The sequence below is a fragment of the Drosophila navojoa genome, chromosome 5 (assembly GCF_054131105.1).
Source record: "Drosophila navojoa isolate 15081-1374.11 chromosome 5, UAZ_NAV_1.0, whole genome shotgun sequence".
Classification (NCBI taxonomy): Eukaryota; Metazoa; Arthropoda; class Insecta; order Diptera; family Drosophilidae; genus Drosophila; species Drosophila navojoa.
The window spans coordinates 15,889,605-15,911,046 of record NC_142893.1 but is presented as its reverse complement, the minus strand read 5'-3'; the positions used below and the strand labels follow the sequence as shown (position 1 = coordinate 15,911,046).

The following is a 21,442-nucleotide window of genomic DNA, read 5'->3' as shown; positions in this document are numbered from 1 at the left end:
GAGATTTATGTATATTACTATAATCTGCGTTTACCAAATGATAGCAGTAGTTATCTGGACTTTCCACACAATTATAAAGTTTCAGGTAATTTGCTTACAGCTCTAAAATTTCATTTTATTTACCATACATGTACATACAAAATAATACATATGCAATTCATTTGTAGTAAATTATTACAAAATTTAATGAGGCTGTTAATTAAGCTTATATGTAGAGTATATAAATGAGTTGCTGGTTTGCCAACCGTTTTATATGGGTTTAATTTTGAAGTGGAGACCGATGAGAGAGAAGACCAGGCATTTTAGATCCTGTACCAAATAATAGAAGCAACGCAAGCCTTCTGGATCCTTGGACCGATTAACGTCCACCAGTGAGCCTGTTTTTGAGGTGGTGAAGGAGATGTGCTCGTCGCCAATGACAATTTCCAGTTCCTTTAAGAAACACAAAATATGATTAATACATGAATAAATATGCATGTGTGTGTGCATATGTATTAATGTATGTATGCAAATACATATTGGCGGCATTTGCACGCTGCAAAGGCTTTCACTCACCTGTCGGCCAACGCGATCTGGTGGAGGCCAAGGCAGATCGTCCTCCTGCATGATCTCCGAGTCGATTATGATCCGTTTTAGCTCTTCCATGACAGACTGATGCACAAACGCTTCCTTGCGGATCATGGTGTCATTTTTATAGTTGGAATTGTTGGCATAGCGGAGTTTTCCATCTGGCCGGAACTCGAACTCGAGGAACTCGTGCCCGAACTTTCCTTTGTGGCCAACATAGTAGCGCAAGTAGAAGTCTTCCGTTGACATTATTATACCAGGTTTCTGTGGCTTTTATCTAATGAAAATTTGTTTTTCTTCCGGCATCTACTTTTACCCACAACGTTGTGGCTATTTTCAGGGTTGTTGTCTTGCTGTAGGTTTCGATAATTTATAACATCTTACCGATAGTTTATAAGCATATCGATTGGTGGCGATATGCTTGCGTACCCACGTGAATGGCATATTGCTAGGAAGCTGGCCAAAAGCTGTGTTGAGTTTTGTGTTAAAATGTAACTATTTTATAGATATGCAACTACCTCCATAAATCACTCAATAAACGCGGTACGTAAACACCGAAGTAAACAACCTTAAATGTGCCGGTAATTCAGTTACAATAACTGACAACATTGTAATAATTGCAATTTGCAACAAAGTTGGCCAACGTAGAGGAATATTCATATGTGTGTGTGTACATGTTGTGTTTTGTTGTTGTAGCTGTCTGTTTGCGTGTGCCCAGCGCTCGGACGCCAATGTAATGGCGTCGAATTATTCGCCATGAGTGAGAGGACGTGCGTACCACAGGGGGTGGCTGACGGCAGTGTCGAGAAGGCGGCGCAGTGCAAGGATCTCGGTCAAAGTAATTTTACAAAAACACAACACTAAAATTCGTTGAGAGCGGCGCTGAGAGTGTTGCTGCTGTTGTTGTTGTTGCTGGCCACAAAACGAAAGTGCAAGGATTTCGAATGCGCCTGCGCATCCATTGGCGGGAAATCAACAAGCATTGGCCTGCACGTGCGTCCTTCGGGCCTGTTGTAAAAATGTCGGTCGTGCAACAAAGTTGCTCTCACTACATCACACTCTCTCGCTCTCGCTCTCGCTCGCTCTCTCTTTCTATGTGGCTCTCTAGGGCGGTCGTAACGTTTACTTGGTGGTGGTTTGTTTTGACTGGCGGCACACAAAATCGATGACATTGAGTGCAACTTTGTTGCTGTCTCTCGGTCAGCGCATGTGAAGCAATAATGTTGCATCCGCATGCCGATGTGCCTCTGCTTCTGCCACTGCCAGTGCCTCTGCTTCTGCTTCTGTCTCTGCCTGTGCCTCAGCCAGTAATGTCTTCCTTCATAATATTTATAAAACAAACAAAAACACACCCATTTCCTGTCGCATACTCCAGCTTCGACTCTGTTTGCTGACTGTGCAATATTCTCTTCGTGCAACTTTTGCCGGTTGCTGCCGCTGCTGCCGTCGCTGCCGCTGCCGCTGCCGTTGATTTTGTTGGGGCACTTACAACTTTGTTAACTTCGGGACTCTGGTCTATGCAGTCGGTATTGAGGACAGTAACCGGGACGAAGTTACTTTGTTGCGCATTAATTGATTTTTTCATAAATCCAGGGTTTTACCTAAAGCAAAGCAAATGTAATCATAAATTTAAAATATTTAAAGGACTATCAATTAAATTGATTAAATTGTGTGAATGAACGGTTTAAAGGTAAATTAAAATATTCTTTTGTACATATAAATGAATAATTTATGCAAAACATTTTTAAAATTCCTTCAACTGCATTTAAAAACAGTTAAAATTTAAAAATGTATATTAAAATTTAGTAAAGACTAAGTAATAAGTAATAAGTAATTTAAAAATGTATAGTATAAATCACTAAATACTTTAAAGTGCATATCTCTATAGACAAACGATTAAAAGTAATTTATTAATTATAATTTTCTTTTCTCTTTCAGGCAATGTAGAAGCTCTACATATTTGATAAGAAATACTTGTACACACACCTCCATAGAAGTTAACTGCAGAAAAGAAAACGCATTCCATCTGGCTTGGTTAAAGTAATTATGGATACATGAACTAAAAGTTCTGCACTGACTGGAAAGTAACGGGAACGGCGATTGGGGGCAGGAGCCGAAAGTCAAACATGTCAACGAACCCCAACCAACACCAACATCAGCACCAAATGCAACAGCAACAGCAACAACAGCATGCAACAACTGCAGCCGCATGCAATCGGGAGCGGGTGAGAGCGAGAGCTGGCAGCAGCTCGCAACGCAACTTGCTCGAGTTCCTCTGCATTTGTGTGGCCTGTGTGGTCTGCTATTACAATAGCACGCAGTGCGGTCTGGTGTTTGACGACATCAGCGCGATAAGGGACAACAAGGATTTGCGGCCGAGCACGCCGCTGCGTAATGTGTTCCTCAACGATTTCTGGGGCACGCCGATGCGCAAGGAGCAGTCCCACAAGTCGTACAGGCCGCTAACCGTGCTGACGTTCCGCTTTAACTACTTGCTGCATGCACTGGAGCCGTTCGGCTATCATCTCGTCAACCTGCTGCTGCACATTGCAGTCTGCCTGCTGTGGCGTCGTGTCTGCCGCCTCATATTGCGCCAGTGTGCAGCTGGCAGTAATGAAGCGTCGTCCGCTGCATCCACCACGTCCGGGACCTCGTCGTCGTCCTCCCTCAACACATGCGCCTTTGTCGCCTCGCTCCTGTTCGCCACACACCCGGTGCACACCGAGGCCGTTACTGGCGTCGTAGGCCGCGCTGAATTGCTCTCTTCCATATGCTACCTGGGCGCCTTTCTCAGCTATGCGCACGCAACGAGTGGCTCGCCGCGACGCACGAATTGGCCGGCGCTTTGCCTTTGCTTCGGCAGTTGCCTCCTGGCCTCCATGCTGTGCAAAGAGCAGGGCATCACGGTCGCTGGCATTTGTGCAGTTTACGAGCTGTTCGTGGTGCAGCAGCAACGCCCCCTGCAGCTGTGGCACTTTGTGCTGCGTATGTTTGAGGAGCAACCGCCGACTAAGGCGGGCCATGCTAACGCCAGACGCTGGTCGTCCACATTGTGGAAGCGCTTGGCCTTTCTGGTCGTTATCACAGTCGCATTGCTGGTCGGACGCGTCTATGTGATGGGCTCCCAGTTGCCCATCTTCACGCGCTTCGACAATCCCGCCTCGGCAGCCGAGACGCCGGTGCGCCAACTGACCTACGCCTACCTCATCTATCTAAACTGCTGGCTCTTGCTATGCCCATCGCTGCTCTGCTGCGACTGGACAATGGGTGAGTGATTCATAAGTTGAATGGAATGTCATTTAAACAATGTGCTCCTTGCAGGCACCGTGCCCTTGCTGGACGGATTTGGTGATGCACGAAACTTGGCCACCTTGTGCACCTTTCTGGCTTTGGGCGCGCTGGTGGCAAAGGCCTGCTTCTCCCGCAATCTAGCCCAGTCACGCACACTGCTCATGTGCCTAGGCTGGATGGTGCTGCCGTTTCTGCCCGCTTCGAATTTGTTCTTTCCGGTTGGCTTTGTGGTAGCCGAGCGCATTTTATATATGCCGTCCATGGGCTACTGTCTGCTTGTTGCTTATGGCTATCATCAGTTCCAGCGGCGCTTTCGCGCCACTCACTGGGGGCGTCTGGCGCAGGCGGCACTTGTTGCCCTGCTGCTGGCGCATGGTCTGAAGACACAGCAGCGCAACTGGGATTGGCGCACAGAGTACTCGCTGTTCATGTCCGGCGTGCATGTGAATCAACGCAATGCCAAACTGTACAACAACGTGGGTCACGCCCTCGAGAACGAGGGACGATACGATGAGGCGTTGCTCTACTTTCAGCAAGCCGTGCAAATACAAACAGATGACATTGGCGCCCACATCAATGTCGGCCGCACCTACAACAACCTGAAGCGCTACGCGGAGGCAGAGCAGGCGTATATGCGCGCCAAGGCGCTGTTCCCACAGGCCAAGGCTGGCGTTAGCTACCATGCACGAATTGCGCCCAATCATCTGAATGTTTTCATTAATCTGGCCAATCTGATATCGAAGAATCAAACAAGGCTGGAGGAGGCCGATCATCTCTACCGTCAGGCAATCAGCATGCGCAGTGATTATGTGCAGGTAAGAGTTCTCAAATATATCTCAGATTATAATGTAACCACATTACTCCTGCTGCAGGCCTATATAAATCGTGGCGACATTCTCATGAAACTGAATCGTACGGCTCAAGCGCAGGAGGTCTATGAGCAGGCGCTTCTGTATGACAGTGAAAATGCTGATATATATTACAATTTGGGCGTCGTGTTTCTGGAGCAGGGCAAGAGTCAGCAGGCGCATGTGTACTTCAACAAGGCCATCGAATTGTATCCGGAGCACGAGCAGGCGCTGCTTAATTCGGCCATACTTCTGCAAGAGCTGGGCGGCGAGGAGGCGCGTCAGTTATCGCGCGCCCGCCTCTACAAGCTTCTGTCCAAGGATGCCAATAATGAGAAGGTCTACTTCAATCTGGGCATGTTGGCCATGGACGAGTCCAGCTTTGACGAAGCCGAGCAGTTCTTCAAGCGCGCAATACACCTCAAATCGGACTTTCGCAGCGCCCTCTTTAATCTCGCATTGTTGCTGGCCGACTCGAAGCGACCGCTGGATGCGGTTCCGTTTCTCAATCAATTGATACGCCATCATCCCACGCATGTCAAGGGCCTCATCTTGCTTGGCGACATCTACATCAATCACATGAAGGATCTGGATGCGGCAGAGAAGTGCTATCGCAGCATACTACAGCACGATCCGCACAATACGCAGGGCCTGCACAATCTCTGCGTGGTTTTCGTGGAGCGCAAATGGATGGCCAAGGCTGCTGCTTGCCTGCAGTTTGCTCAGCGACTGGCGCCCAGTGAAGATTACATCGGGCGTCATCTGCAGATTGTAATCACACGCCTGCAGAAAATTAACAAGTTACCTGAAACGTCGCCTGAGCGACAGTTAGCTTACAAGGACTACGACCCAGACGAGTTCAGGTTGGCCAATGATCGAGACGTGCACAAAACTCGCACGCGTTCATAGCCTCTCTAAGTTCTTATCTAGATCATTCCAGAGTTTTATTGAACGCATGAAACAAATTGTACATTCCATAAGGATATTAATTGAATCTCGTTTTGAGTACGGATATCTAAACGCGAACTGTTTTTTTTTTAAATAACTAAAGTACGTAATTGAAACCTGATCTTGTTTTGTATATAGCTCCAAATTGTTTCTAATCAAAAGACGTACTACCGAAATAATGCATTTATTATACACAAATGAAATTGTACTTAATGGGCACTAAATAAAATTAACTATACTTGAATATGTATTAAATTATTTGTAGTTGGCTGATGAAAATTTGAATTGTTTGAAAGGTCTAAGCTTCTGCTAACGAAATGTTGATAGATAGTAAAATGAGATGTTTTAAAAGTTAAATTTTTAAACATTGTTGAAACTCTCCTGTTCATCTATAGATCAGCTGAAGCTGAAGCAGACTCAGTTAACATTTATCTAAATAGAAATATTTAATCATATATATTAAATACATTTAATTTCTCGTTAATTTCTATTTATTTTTTCTTTTTATTATTATATTTTTGGTTTCATATATTTTGTTTAATTTGATATACATAAATAGTTGTTTTGAAAAATAATTGTTTATTAAATTAGATTGTTACTTAACTGTAATAAGAGCTCGGCACAAATAGTAATGCTCTCTTATGCACTAATAGTAATTTCTTTTGATCTAGATACATCAATATAAATAGTTTTGTATATATAGAATATACATACATATATATATATTCTTTTCGAGTTGTATTCAAATTAGAAAATCGTTTTTTTAGTATTTTTGAAATATGTTTGATTTTTGTTCCATTTTCCTTTTGATTTGTTTATGATTTTGAAATTTGTATGTGAAGAACATAGAGATAGAGTTTGTGTTACTTTTTTTTGGGTTTCTTTACAAAATCGGTGAGTAGACTTTTTATTACATAGACTAATTTACAATAAATATGTTGATTTACTTATCTATATATTTATATAGAAATATGTGATTTTTTGCCTACTGTGCCGCAAATCTGCATTGATGCGCACTTCGACTGACTAGAATTATAGACTATATATGTTTTAAATCATAAAATAATAATAATACTCATATATAAATATATATGAAGTGAATATTTTGTACAGAAAATGTTTAAGTACAGAATTTGGTTTAAAGTTTAAAGTTTGAAGCATTTAGTTAAGGTAAAAGTATGGAAAATTTAATGAAATTGTATTTAGTTGTTGTCTTGATCTTTGTAGGGTATTGCGTGAAAAATAATATATGTATAACTCTGTGTATTAATACAGCTGAATAACATATGTTATATATGTATATAGCCCATGACTGATAAAAGTTCTCCTTTTCTCTGATCTTCTCTGTTTATATTTCTTACATTCTAAGACGACCGCATTCAATTAGAGTTAGGGTATGCATAGTCGAGCATAATAAGGCATGCGTAACTGTTCTCTCCATCAATGCCAATTTACAATCTGATTCACTCGCAGGCAATTTTGCCATCAAAGCTGCTCAGAGCTATGGCAAAGGCTTGCATGGCGCACAGGGGATAGCGATAGTCCATGGTGAATACGTCCTCGGATGTGCGTCCGAACTGCATGACTATATACTCGGGATCCGAGTCGTGCACCAACTGAAAGTTCTTGACCGAGGCTTGCGTGACACGTCCGTGAAAGTTGAGCACATACGATTGGGTCTCATCGTTCCACACTGGCGTCTTATTGTGCAGCTCCACAATGTTATCCATGTTCTAGGTGGAAGGAAAAGAAAGAGAGAGAGAGAGACAGAGAGAGAGTATGTGAATGCTGGAATCTTGGATTGCTTACGCTCAACTCACCTTCATCTTCCACAAATCGAGTATGCCCTGCTGCTTGGGATCCGCTGAGCTGATCTTGACACGCTGATCGTCCTCAGTCATGCCCGGCAGTATCACAGTCATATTGCGCGGTCCCTTGAAGCCCAGAATGTTGGTGTCCTGTTGGAGATTGGGGAATTGATAAAGATGCAGTCGATCTTTAGACTGACTAGACTTACATATATAATGACGGCCAGATCGAGGCGCGGATTCTCAGTGCTCTCCTTGTTGCCGCTGTCGAACACCGTGAAGGATGTGCCGAACACATTGGAGCGCAGCTTGCCGCAGAAACCATCCGCATTGCGCGACAGATCGGTGGGATCGCAGCTCACGATATAGTTGGATGTTTTGCTCTTCTTTCTCTTGCGACCTGGAAGTGACAAAGTGAATGTGAGCAGGATGCCTTCTTTGCTGAAGCACAGATCTCTTGGCCCATGGCCCACTCACCACCCAGCAGAAAGATTTTCTTGCCGTAGTCGCGCTCCAAATGCAGATAGTAAATGGGAAACAGGCCGCGGTCCATGCCCTTGCGATCGCGCGTTATGCGGCACTTGTAGAGCACACCCTGTGGCGCCGGCTGCATGACGAACTGATCGATGTTCCCAATGACATCGCCCTCCGATTCGCCGTTGCCGCCGATGCTGCCGGTGCCGCTGCCGTTGGCGGTGCCGTTGCTGCCCTCGACGGCGGCGCTGTCCTTGTAGGGCGAGGCAATGTTGGCGGGACGCACTGCGGCCACGCCCGATATGTTGCGATTGGCATAGTCGTCCTCGTCCAGCGGCTCATTAAACGATTGCTGGCCACTGCGCAGGCGCTGTGACTGCATCGAGTTGGCGCTTTGTGGCTGAATCGGTTGCTCCACTACCGTCACCGGGCTGCTCTCATCATCCTCCAGCTCATGCGACGAGATCTCCTCGATTAAGTCTGCAATTAAATAGAGTATTAACTACTGTTGTTGTTGTTGTTGTTTTCTTATCTCATCACCTTCTTGATTGATCGTGCTAAGGCTGCGCAAGTTGTTCGAGTTGTTGCGACTCGAGTTGAGGCTGCTGGTTAGATGAACACCTGTTGTGCTGCTGTTGCTCAATATCTGATCTGGATTGTGTGGCGAGCCAATGAACTGCATCGGCCCATCGTACCCGTGCAGCTCACGGCCATTGCTGCGCATCCCCGACATCGGCCGGCTCATCTGCAGATCGCTGGCCTGCACCATTCCGGGCGAGGCGCGCTTCTGGCGTATGTAGGCGTCCATCAGCTGGCGCTGTAATAACCGTAATTATTGTAAATTTTATTTATAAGTGAAATCATTTACATCATGTAACTTTTATTGCAATATATAAATTATTCTCTAATTATATATGTATGTACATATATTATTATATTACCTATAGCAGACTAGAAGTTTGCCTAGTCTAATTAACAGTCGGAAAAATAATTACCAGGTCCATATTTATTATATATATGTATATATATTATATTTAGTTTGAGTGAGAGTTTAGACATTTTCCAATTTACATACATATAATTTTATATATTCTTTGGGTTTCTCTATGTATGATATATGCATATATATTTATATATTTCGTTAGCATGTGCCCAACCCAAAGTGTTATTTCCTTTCTATTTCTCTCTTTTTCTCTCTCTCTCTCTCTCTCTCTCTCTCTCTCTCTCTCTCTCTCTCTCTCTCTCTCTCTGTCTGCCCTTCTCATTCTCTCACTTTCTCTCTACCTCACTCTCCCTCACTCCTTCTCTCTTTCTCTCTATCTCTCTATCTTTCCATCTCCATCTCCCTTTCTCCTTCTCTCTCTCTCTCTCTCTCTTTCACTATTTATCTCTTTATGCCTCACTTCTCTCTTTCTATTTCTATCTCCGCCTCTCTATCCCCTCCTCACCATCTCTCTCTCACTAGTCTTCTCTTTATGCTTCTGCTGCAACTTTCTCTGTTACTCTATCTCCCACTTTCGTTCTCTGTCTCTCTCCCTCTCTCTCTCTATATATATATATCTCTCTATATATATCTCTCTCTCTCAATCTCCCTCTCTCCATCTCTCTCTTTCTTTATGCTTCTGCTGCAACTTCCTCTGCTTCTAGTTTTCAATCAAAAAGTTTGCCAAACATTTTCAACATTTGTTTCAAACATTATTTACTTATTGCATACTCTGAAATTGCCAGCTATGCACATACATATACATACATACATACATATATTGTGCGTACAGGCGAGCTGTTTCGCATTTGTTATAAAAGTTATATTGCCAGAGTAGAGCCTGCGGAATTCGATTTCATTCACGTGGGGCTCTCATGCATTGTGCATCAGCTGGCGCAAGTCAATTGAATGTGCAAAACTCATTCACAATAAGAAAAAAAAAAAATACAAAAACTAAATCACCAACTAAAACTTTTCATTTCATATTTCATGAATCATTCAATGTTGGCTCTATCAAAATTCGGCAGATATAGCTGGCGAACTACTGCAATAAATTGAATGTGGAGGACGAGACGACATATATTTTAGAACGAACTGTAGAGTTTGGCTAAAATGTTGTCCTCATAACTAAAGGTTAGCAATTTTTAAACTATATATGTAAAATAATTGTAAACAAATTGGCATAAAATTATTTCTTGCATAAATGAAGGAATAAAATTAAATTTTTGATACCAGTTTTATGAAGGGTTTTATATAGTGTACAGACTTCTTTTTAGTTCTATGCTCTTTTGCAATGTTGGCCCTACTTTGCCTCAATTTTATTGCACTTTATTCATATTTTCATATTGGATTTTTTAAATAGTCAATCTTAGGTCTATTATGAATGTTTTTTGTCTGCTTGAACAATTCATTATCTACTAATCTGCTATCATACCTCTTCACACCTTGATTATCGCAAAAATAAATTTAATTTAATCTCGAATTTTAACAAGATTTTCCATCAATAACAATTCTCCATAGCTTCGAGTTGGATTACCCTAATCAGACACTTCGCTGAGGCGATAAGCAGCCAAATACTTCAATATCTTTATGGCTCGATCAATGCACATTTCTGATAAGTTTTGCTCTTTATTTATAATAATTATTCAGCAACTCTATCAAATTAAAGCGGGCCTGTTTCAGTAAACACGTTTGTTGCCCACGTTTTTGCATGATTATAACTCTTGTTAATACAGCCAAACTCTTTTCAATAATGTCATTCTACTTCTCATTTCTTTCAGTGTAGCGTAACATATATGAGCAATAAATATTTATATCTAAAAAGATGCAAGGGAACGTGCTTGGAAGCCAGTTTATTGCCAGATGTAATTATATCTAATATATTGCAAGATTATATTATATTTGCTCGATTCTAATTAGATTGCTGGAATTGCCAGCACAATTTTCTTATATTCAGCTAGCAAATTAATTTGCATGAATATCAAATCTAATTGGATAGACAGTTGGATTCCAATTATAAGTGAGTGTGTGTGTGTGTGAGTGTGTGTGTGAGTGTGTGTGTGTCTGCCTGTGTGCTTCCCAATTGAGATCTGGTGTAATATGAGCTGCGGGCCTTGGCATATTAAACCAAATGCTCGACACTCACCTACATGGTTATGCAACTGCGGATGCTGTTGTTGCTCTGCCGCTGCTGCCGCTGCTGGCGCTGCTGCTGCTGCCTGTTGCAGCTGCAATTGCATCACAACCAATCACAGCTTCGCTTGACCACACCTGCCTTGCCCCTTCCGCATGACACGATGTGACAAGGGGCGAGCTGCTGCTGCTGCTGCTGCTGCTGCTTCATGGCAATGATTTCATTAAACATTTGAATTTCAAGTTCAGCTAAATAAATTGCATTGTTTATACGATTGCATATACAAATAAATGCATTATATATTTATTTATTACTATTCAGCTCGGCTCAGCTGTCATGTGAAGCGCATCTAGTCTCGGCTCTCTTGAGCCATCTCTGGCCGGCCCTGACTGCAACTTTTACTTAAGAAAGTGAATTTGATGTCGTTGTTGGCATTTGTCAGTTTATGAACTATTATTCAGCTGCTGACAAAGCTTTAGTATTCCACGTCCTTTTAACTGCAGCCTGTTATCTTTTAAAGGGATTTCTCATTCTTCTTTCAGACTTTTTTGCTGCTGCAGGAAAAGGCAATTGGCAGTGAAGCAAAATTTTAAATCCTTTTTTATGCTTATTCAAGTCAGTGTGAGACGGGTATATGGGTTGAGCGAATGCCAGAATGAATTTGAGAAAATATGTCTATATTTATTGTTTAAATATTAAAAAAAATATATATAATTTTTATCATTATTATTAATATTAGAAAATTTCTTTATGCTTCTTGTTTAAATATTTAGTTATTATATTTTATAATTCTCACCATTATTATTAATATTAGAAAAATTTCTTTATGCTTCTTGTTTAAATATTAAAAAATATATATTATTTTTTATCTTCATTATTAACATTAAGATTAAATTTTTTTTAATCATTATTATTAATATTATTAATATTAAAAAAATTATTTATACTTTTTGTTTAAATTTAAAAAAAATATATTGTTTTATCATTATTATTAATATTGAAATAAAATATTATTTTTATATTATTATTAATATTGGAAAATTTATTTATGTTTCTTGTTGAAATATTAAAAAATATATATTATTTTTTATCAATATTATTATTTTTTTTTATTTATTTTTTAATTTCTTATTTTTTATTAAATCCTTTTTCTTATTTAAAAATTAAAAACTTCTTTTTATCATTATCATTAATTTATTAATATTATTATTATTATTTTTTTGTTTTATAAATAATAATTTTAAATTTAAATCATTATTGTTATATCATTTTTTAACAATTTTAAATATAATTTACAAATTTAAATTTCGAACTTAATGTTCTATGACTAAAATATTTTATATGATGTTCCAGAAGAAAAATATGAATAACTTTTTGATATAATACTAGCTAAACCTGCTCGAATTCCGCCAAAGAATTTTAATTTATTTCTGTTCCCGACTTGATTTTAACTAGTTGCTGCAACTAAAATGACTCAAATGTTTTCGCAAATATAAGTCGTTATTCCAAAGCTAATCAACATTACTCGAGTCACGCCCATTATGGCAAATTGTTGGTTTTCCCAGCAATTTAATTTTGAGCGCGCATTGCGCAGTCGTTGCGGCACTGTTTTATTATTTTTTTGGTCGCTCTTTTATTGAAGCGTGAATAGAATAGCGAACAGATGCTCGCGGACACGTAGCGCAATCAGGAAGCTGTCGAGGAAATGAACACGTTTCACAGTAAAGGAGAGAGAGAAAGAGATAGAGAGAATGGAGGCCATTTACAGTTGTCTTCTTTTGTATGGTACGTTTATTGCTTGGCATTTTAGTACAGAGAGTACTTAGAATAGAATCTATAGAACATTAACATTGCTCAGAATACTTTCGATGGTGGCATTGGCCGGGCGCTGCATCGTAGCGGGCGCACACTGTAGCTGAAAGAATTCGGGTAAATCGAGCTCATCCTCGAAGGCGCTGGACTTGAGTGGGGGCAGATAGAGGTCCATGCGATCGTAGATGACGCCAGTGGGTCCCAGCGCTAGGAACCGATCGATGGAGTCGCGATCCTTCAGATCGCTGCCCCAGAGCAGCAGCAGCGGCAGCTGCGCCTTGGCCCGCTGCACCAGATCGGGCTGCGTTTTGAAGAAGACCGCATTGGGCACAATGCCAGCCAGATCCATGGCCTGGGCAAAGTTAATGCTCTGCTCCACGTTGCTGGTGCGCGGATCGGCGAAGGCGTTCTCCTTGCTGCTGGTGAGGAAGAGCACCGGATACATGTTCTGCTTGAAGCGCAGCATTGTGCACAGATCCGCATCGAAGCTCTTGAGGAGGTTGACGCGACCGCAGCCATGCTGCTGCACCACCTCCAGTATGCGATCCACGAACAAGTTCTTGTCGATCGTCTGCTCGCTCTCGTTGTGCCCGTTGGACTTCAGCTGGGGCCACTTGATCTCGATGTCGAAGCCGACGCGGAGGGTCAGCTGCTCGAAGAGATCCTGCAGGGTGGGAAAGAGGCGCTGCTCCACCATCTCGACATTGCTGTGCGCCGGATACTCGATGATCTTGTTGTTGACGATCTGGTAGGTCTTCAGCTGCTTCAGCTGCTCGTACGTGATGTCCTTGATGAGCACCTCGGTCAGGTCGCTCTTGCTCGTCGGCGTCTTCGAGTGGATGCAGACGTGTATCGAGTAGTCGTGATGGATGATCGGCACCAGGTCGCTGGTCAGCTGCACATCGAACTCGATCAGGTCGGCGCCCAGCTCCGCAGCGCCCATCAGCGAGGCCAGCGTGTTCTCGATGAGCAGCGGGGCGGCGGTGGCGGGCAGCGTCAGGCTCTTGCCCAGGCCACGATGGCCGATCTCGAGCGCTGTCCAATTGCTGCGCCAGTAGTTGACGAAGCTGGTGCGGAAGTCCGAGCTGCCATTGACCATGGGACGCACCACGAGGTACTGCAGATGCAGCTCGCCCACGACACGCTGCCACACCGGTGATATCAGCTGCAGGGCCAGGTCGCCCTCGCTGCCGCTGAGTGCCGCAGGCTGCAGGTGCACGTAGCCGAGTAGACGCACCATATCCTGCTGCTCGCCATAGACCTCCAGCTGGTAGGCCACCTGCTGCAGCTGCTCCACCGTCACATGGAACATGAGCAGATCCCTGTCGGCCTCATAGGGCACGCCATATTCCGGCTGGGCCCGCAGCATGCTCTCGGCGTAGACCATGCGCGCGTACTCCACGTTCGCCGCGGCGGAGCTCAGTATGGGCGACAGGCTGTCCGGATGCACTGGCTGCAGGCGCAGACGCAGGCTGGCGCCCGGCGGCAGCGCCTGCTCCTCCAGCTGCACGGCCTGGCGGAACACCTTGAGCTGCACAATGGCGCCGGAACTGGAGCTCTGCAGCCAGCCGCGGGTCAGCTGACGCTGGCCATTGATGGTGCCCAGGACGTCGCTGCGATTGCCCGCCAGCTTCGTCGTGTTGAAGGCGTGCGCAAAGACGTGCGACTCCCAGCGACGCACCTGCACGCCGCCGCCGCGCCCCACGGCGGCCACAAAGTAACGGTACTCGACGCTGCTGTTCTGCGGCAACAGCACCGAACCCATCCAGACATTGTGCTGGGCGGTGCGATTGAGCAGCACCGCGCGATCCGCCCGCCAGCCGCCCAGCACGGCCAGATTGCCGACCAGCGCGGGCCGCTCGTGCGGCGCCAGCTCGTCCTGCGGCGCCAGCGTCAGCGTGAAGTTGAAGCTCAGCGGCGAGTTGCGCTTGAGCGGCACAAAGCGGCGTGCGGCATAGTATTTCTCGTAATACGAATCGCTATCGCAGTGGGCGGTCACGCTCAGCCAGGCGATGGCCAGCGCCACGAATGTCTTGAACACGGACATGAATGACGATCAGAGCAGAGCAGAGGAGAGCAGAGCAGAGCGAGGCGCGTGCTCTTGGTTCGATCTGACCTCTGCGGTGAACGCGTTGCGACTATCGCCCGAGCCTGCAACTGAAGCGTCTAAGTAGTTCGACACGTATGTGTGTGTGTGTGTGTGTGTGTGTGCACCCACAACCCACTCACTCACTTATCAGAGGAACAATACTCGTGAGAGCTTTACGACATCTTGTTGTTGTTGTTACACCGGCGAGCGCTATCAGCCCGAGTACAAATTGTGCGACTGTCCGGGCCGTGTCGCACGTGCCGTGCGCTCACTCGACTACGGCTACGGCTACGGCTACGGCAATGGCTACAGCTGCGACTACGGCTACGGCTACGGCTACGGCTACGCTATGCCAGCGTACAAGTGTTTCATTTAAAGCTCTGCTACGTCATCAATTTAGGTAACGGCACTAAAAGTCTAACCCAAATCCAATTCCGAGTCCAAATCCAAACGCCGTATTAGCGCAATTTTAATGAATTTGTTTGTTGAGTGCTGCGCAAAAGCGTCGCCTTGATGGGGAACGAGACCGTCGCCCCACACACACTCACACACACACCTGCTTGAGTGCACTTGTGAGTGGGTCTGTCTGTGTGTGTGAGTGTGTGAGTGTGTGTGTGTGTGTGTGCTACTAGTCTCAATTGCCGCCTCGCTCGCTTTTTTTTCTATCGTGCCCCCCTTTGCTTTATTTAAATGGCGAAAGTTTTTGTCAACGGCTCTGTAATTTATCCGCAATTACATATATTTCGTAACATGCCCTCTCTCTCTCTCTCTCTCGCTGTCTGTCTCCCTCTCTCATTGTGTGGGAACTAATTTGTCAGCGGTTCTGTGTGACCAGGAAAAGTGATATTATTTTTAATTTTAATATTTTATAATTTTAATTTTATATTTAAAATGTTTTTGATAATACAAAATATTTGTTAAATTAAAAAAGTAATGTAAATAATAATATTTATACAAAAAATGTATAAAAGGTTTGAGTAACTATAAATTGAAAATATTAATATTTTAATAATATTTATTATTAATTTAATAATTATAAGCTCAAATGTTAAATTAACAAAAGAATTATACATTGAAAATAATAATATTTTAATAATATATAATGATTTAATAATAATAAACTAAAATGTTTAATTTAAAAAATAATTAATTAATAAAATATTTTATATTATGGTATAATAATAAGCTGATAATAAAAATTAGTTAAAAATAAATATTGAAAAAAAAAATAACAATAATCAAATTATCAAAACATTATTGAGAAACCAAAACTGCCTTTAGTTTAAATAAAATTTAGTCTATTTGGTATTTTATTTTCCATCCTTTTCTATCTAGCTATAGATCAAGAGTTAATTAGCCCAGAGTGTCCTATATAAATTGGGCTGTATTTGTTTTGCCCGGCATACGAATTTCGAACTGGCAACCAAGATTCTGTTTGCTTTGTCTTTCGCGCCTTGACGGTATCCCGTGCGGGGCTGCATATTTGATTGGGGTTATTAAATTCAATGTTGCGCATAAATTCCTGTTTGAGAATAACCTAAATTTATGATCTCCCATGGAATATGCAGCGCAATATTTATGCTCGCTAAATAACTGCAAACGGGTCTATTGGCTTCGATTTGTTAGCAGTCTGTGTAAGGGAAAGTGTAAAGTGGAATATATGTATAGTTGCATTCAAAAATAGTCATGGAGTTATAAGGTTACGGACGAATGCACAAGACACCGAAATATACAAAAAAAATACCGAAAAAATACTAAAAGTCAAGCCTCTGACTTTGGTAGTTCATATCTTGTGGACTTTTCATCCGATTTTCGAGTGGAATGCCTTGTTAGACGCGTATTTATGCGTAGTATCAATTTGCATTCAAAAAAGTCATGGAGTTATAAGGTTTCGGACGAATTCACAAGACACCGAAATATACCCAAAAAATACCGAAAAAATACTAAAAGTCAAGCCTCTGACTTTGACAGTTCATATCTTGTGGACTTTTCATCCGATTTTCGAGTGGAATACCTTGTTAGACGCGTATTTATGCGTAGTATCGATTTGCATTCAAAAATAGTCATGGAGTTATAAGATTTCGGACGAATGCACAAGACACCGAAATATACCCAAAAATACCGAAAAAATACCGAAAAAATACTAAAAGTCAAGCCTCTGACTTTGGTAGTTCATATCTTGTGGACTTTTCATCCGATTTTCGAGTGGAATGCCTTGTTAGACGCGTATTTATGCGTAGTACCAATTTGCATTCAAAAATAGTCATGGAGGTTTAAGGTTTCGGACGAATGCACAAGACACCGAAATATACCAAAAAATACCGAAAAAATACCAAAAGTCAAGCCTCTGACTTTGGTAGTTCATATCTTGTGGACTTTTCAACCGATTTTCGCGTGGAATGCCTTGTTAGACGCGTATTTATGCGTAGTACCAATTTGCATTCAAAAATAGTCATGGAGGTTTAAGGTTTCGGACGAATGCACAAGACACCGAAATATACCAAAAAATACCGAAAAAATACCAAAAGTCAAGCCTCTGACTTTGGTAGTTCATATCTTGTGGACTTTTCAACCGATTTTCGAGTAAAATGCCTTGTTAGACGCGTATTTACGCGTAGTATCAGTTTGCATTCAAAAATAGTCATGGAGTTATAAGGTTTCGGACGAATGCACAAGACACCGAAATATACCAAAAAATACCGAAAAAATACCAAAAGTCAAGCCTCTGACTTTGGTAGTTCATATCTTGTGGACTTTTCATCCGATTTTCGAGTGGAATGCCTTTTTAGACGCGTATTTATCCGTAGTATCAGTTTGCTTTCAAAAATAGTCATGGAGTTATAAGATTTCGGACGAATGCACAAGACACCGAAATATACCCAAAAATACCGAAAAAATACTAAAAGTCAAGCCTCTGACGTTGGTAGTTCATATCTTGTGGACTTTTCATCCGATTTTCGAGTGGCAAATCGAAAAAGAGACCAGATCTTAGGTCCTCGTCAGTTATTCGATTTAATGTCTACAGGCTAAACGGCTTGCTCCCTCTTCAATCTGCTATACAGTTCTACCAGACATAAATTCGTAACAGATTCTACTTTTTAATTTGTAATCTGAGCGAGTATTATGCAGTCAGTTAACAAGGGGATTTTGATTTTTTTTTTTAGAATTTGGCTTAACGCGTTTATATTAATTTAGGCGGACAAATGTTGCGTAAAATGTAAGAGCGCTGCCACACAGTGGCTCATAAAAAGCACGTGCACCCATGCACACCTACAGTCTCACACACACACACGCATAGCATATGCTTGAATGAGCCGACTCTTATAACTGTGCGTGGCTTAACCAACATTTGGGGTCGCGCAATAAAATGATTACTCATACGCCGCGTGGCACGGCGAAATTGATAATGTCAGCAACACTAAAACAGAAGCAACACATGCGGCTGCAGTGTGTGCTACTGTGTTGCAAATACCCTGTAGGACAGAGAATGTCAAGAAGAGCATGTTATATTGTCTCTGGAAATATTTAAAATATTGCATTATGTATTAAATGAGGAACTAGACTAGACTAGACTAGCTCAAGTATTACATATATTCTACTTATGTATATATATTCTTCTTTTCAGTTGGCAAAGAACTGCTAGTAACTCTTCTCTTTTACAGGGTATCTGCTGTTATTTATAAATATTCTTCTTTTCAGTTCTCAAAGAATTCCAATTATATTTTCTCGTTTTCTGCCTCACATAATTGATTAGAATTTTTTTTACAGGGTATCTGTTGTGCATATGATACATGTATATTTTTGGTATATTTTATATATATTTTGTAATTTGTATAAAAAAAACCCAAGTATATCTTCTCCTTTTCCCTTTCCTTTTCCCACTCATTTCTATAATAACAATATTTACAGGGTATCTCCTCTGCCTGCTGCATCACGCAAACATTTGTTGTACTTGTTTTATTGTGCATGAATGTGCGAACCACATTACAACACAGCAACAGCAACAGGATGGCAGCAGCCTGTGCAAAGGACCTTTTTCTTACTTTTCTGCTGTTTAGCCATTCAGGATTAAACAGTATTTTCATGTATTACGTCGGATTAGATTAGGGTGGCCCGCCAATGCAAAGAGAGAGGGAGAGAGAGGGACAGACATGCTAAAGGAGGCGCAGATGGCGCAGCCAAGGAACCGAAAATGTATTTAGTACATTTTCAATTTAAATTGAATTCAGCCAAATGGTCTACGAACATTGGGCGAACTATTAAACACTGGATAGACTGGATAGATGCGCAGGCATTAGCCATAAAATCGGATGTCCAATGGCTTGGAAAAGTACTCATCGATTTGACTGGTCAATGGACGACGACAAACCTGACCCGGCGGCCAAACTCGGCGAACTTTCTATAGATTTGCGTAGATAAAAAGAGACGGAGCTAAACGAAAGAGGGATGGGCTGACTGGATGGATGGCTCAATGGATGGATGGATGGATGGATGGGCGCAAACTATTATCAGTTTTTTGTCAGCTACACCTTTTGGCTTTGACGTGAACCGTAGCCTGTGTGGGTGTGTGTATATGTGTGTGTGTTAGCCTTTTTTTACTGGCTGTCATTTAGTCGTCGTTAAACACGTTGTGCTCGCATGTCCTGCAGTCACAGCCACAAAAAGAGTTTGAACACAGTTTTCGGAAAGTGCGCAGCTTCATTGGAGATTTCATATTTTTTTTTGGTATATAGATAGATTTATTTATTTATAAATACAAGTTTAAATGAAAAGTCATTCCATTTAAAATTCATTCAATTCATTTGAGTTGATGTGCATTTATAATTTATGAAATTTGATCAATTTTCAAATATTTAGTGAAATAAAGAAAAACATTTAAATTGTAGGGAAGACAAAAATATTTTGTAGCTTTTCACTTAAATAAATAATGGTAAATAAATTAATTAGTAAATAAAAATAATTAAATTAAAATGTTAAATATTAAAGGCAAACCTAATTTGTAGCTTAAATACAAAATATAATAAATAAATAAATAAATAAATATAATTAAATAATTTGTAGCTTAAACAAATAATGTTTAAGAAATTTAATAATAAATAAAAATATTTAAATTAATATAAAAAATATTAAAGGCAAACACAAGTTTTTAGATTGAATTAATAATGTTATATCACAATTTAAAAAATAAAAATAATTTAATCAAAATATAAAATATTAAAGGCAAACATAATTTGTAGCTTAAATAAAATGTTTAATGAATTAATAATAAATAAATATAATTAAATAATTTGTAGCTTAAATAAAATTTGTTTAATAAATTCATAAATTTATAAAAATAATTTAATTTAATTATTAAACTTTAGCTCTTGACTAGTATAAATAATAGTATTAACTAAGTTTGTAAGTTAAATAGTAAAATCAACTGTTTTGTTTTATTACTTAATTAAATAATATTTAATAAAATAATTGATAAATAATAATATATATATTTATTTTTAAATAGTAAAATATTGAATTTAAAATACTAATAATTAATATTCTATGCAAATGAGAAGAAAGTCTAATAAATATAATAGCTTTTAGTGAGAAAAGCGGATTGCTTTAAGAGCTGGGCAGGGTGGCTGAGCGGCTAGGATTTTAGTTTCTTATGCTCCACACGTAAATTGGCTGAGTTCTGCACATAATAAATCCCAATAAAATATTCATAAGCTGGATACATTTTAAAGTGTATATACATGTATATCAGTATATATAGTATATATGTATGTATATAAGACTATGTTAAACTGAATATTATTAGGTCTTAGAGCTTGTGATTTATGTTTTGATGTTAAAGACATAAATTTCTCTTCCAATAATCTTTGCTTTGGGTAGCCAAATAGTTCGAGCATTGGAAGCAAAATCCAATCTTTATAGTTCACTTTCCCTCCCAACAATCTGTACATAAAATAGCTGCAAATTATGGCAGAATAAGAGAAGATGTAATTTTCAATTTTCCCGAATGTGGAAAATTCTATGCCAAAAACTTTATTGACTACAGCAGTCAAATTGGTTTGCCAATCAAATGCCAGAGTTCTGCTGGAGGCATCAGTAAATTTGCACTCGGCTCGACTGCACCAAATCAGGGAAAATCGTAAAGTTAAGCCAAGCTCATTAAATATGCTAATAGTTACTGCAAAAGCTGGAAAAAGTAAACGTGCCTTAATTTCAAATGTAAAGTGAAAGCAGCCCATGGATAGAAAGCATATTATTTTATGATTTTATATAAATATAATTTAAATTATTTTTATAATATACACATTTTTGTATGTATATAATTATATCATACTTACGTTTAAATTAAATTTTTATATATTTACTCATATTTGCTAGACATATGTAATACAATATATAGTATTATTCCAGAATTTATATATTTTTATATTATTGGCGAAAAAAAAATCTGTATAGATGATTATACATCTCTCTCTATCTTTATCGGTCCCTCTT

The 21,442-nt window shown here is 40.7% G+C and overlaps 4 protein-coding genes across 4 annotated transcripts in view; 1 reads left to right on the top strand and 3 right to left on the bottom strand.

Moving 5' to 3' along the window:
- Positions 1 to 86: 86 nt before the first annotated feature.
- Positions 87 to 936, bottom strand: mago (mago, exon junction complex subunit). The gene is made up of 2 exons (XM_018103201.3): positions 556 to 936; positions 87 to 432 (listed from the first exon to the last, which is right to left on the bottom strand). The coding sequence occupies exons 1-2, from the start codon at positions 814 to 816 to the stop codon at positions 250 to 252; spliced, it is 444 nt and encodes a 147-aa protein (XP_017958690.1). The 5' UTR covers positions 817 to 936; the 3' UTR covers positions 87 to 249.
- Positions 937 to 957: 21 nt separating this feature from the next.
- Positions 958 to 5,898, top strand: Tmtc3 (Transmembrane O-mannosyltransferase targeting cadherins 3). The gene is made up of 4 exons (XM_018103142.3): positions 958 to 1,110; positions 2,506 to 3,834; positions 3,889 to 4,673; positions 4,731 to 5,898. The coding sequence occupies exons 2-4, from the start codon at positions 2,694 to 2,696 to the stop codon at positions 5,613 to 5,615; spliced, it is 2,811 nt and encodes a 936-aa protein (XP_017958631.1). The 5' UTR covers positions 958 to 1,110; positions 2,506 to 2,693; the 3' UTR covers positions 5,616 to 5,898.
- Positions 5,899 to 6,573: 675 nt separating this feature from the next.
- ktub (Tub domain-containing protein ktub) overlaps positions 6,574 to 21,442 on the bottom strand; it is a 32,095-nt gene continuing 17,226 nt past the window's right edge. The window contains exons 2-6 of the mRNA XM_018103163.3: positions 8,477 to 8,753; positions 7,940 to 8,416; positions 7,672 to 7,862; positions 7,475 to 7,612; positions 6,574 to 7,387 (exon numbers count right to left, since the gene is read on the bottom strand). Coding sequence (XP_017958652.1) covers positions 7,118 to 7,387; positions 7,475 to 7,612; positions 7,672 to 7,862; positions 7,940 to 8,416; positions 8,477 to 8,753 — 1,353 coding nt within the window. The 3' untranslated portion in view covers positions 6,574 to 7,117. The remainder of the gene's footprint in view (positions 7,388 to 7,474; positions 7,613 to 7,671; positions 7,863 to 7,939; positions 8,417 to 8,476; positions 8,754 to 21,442) is intronic.
- Positions 12,830 to 15,137, bottom strand: LOC108652944 (glycerophosphocholine phosphodiesterase GPCPD1). The gene has a single exon (XM_018103150.3). It carries the CDS (start codon positions 14,909 to 14,911, stop codon positions 12,887 to 12,889), a length of 2,025 nt encoding a protein of 674 aa, XP_017958639.1. The 5' UTR covers positions 14,912 to 15,137; the 3' UTR covers positions 12,830 to 12,886.

Excerpts from the sequence above, each read along its gene's own strand:
- mago (XM_018103201.3), bottom strand. The coding sequence starts at position 816 with ATGTCAACGGAAGACTTCTACTTGCGCTACTATGTTGGCCACAAAGGA. Across the intron at positions 433-555 it reads CAGATCGCGTTGGCCGACAG|GAACTGGAAATTGTCATTGG; the intron begins GTGAGTGAAAGC and ends TGTTTCTTAAAG.
- Tmtc3 (XM_018103142.3), top strand. The coding sequence starts at position 2,694 with ATGTCAACGAACCCCAACCAACACCAACATCAGCACCAAATGCAACAG. Across the intron at positions 3,835-3,888 it reads CTGCTGCGACTGGACAATGG|GCACCGTGCCCTTGCTGGAC; the intron begins GTGAGTGATTCA and ends TGCTCCTTGCAG. Across the intron at positions 4,674-4,730 it reads TGCGCAGTGATTATGTGCAG|GCCTATATAAATCGTGGCGA; the intron begins GTAAGAGTTCTC and ends CTCCTGCTGCAG.
- LOC108652944 (XM_018103150.3), bottom strand. The coding sequence starts at position 14,911 with ATGTCCGTGTTCAAGACATTCGTGGCGCTGGCCATCGCCTGGCTGAGC.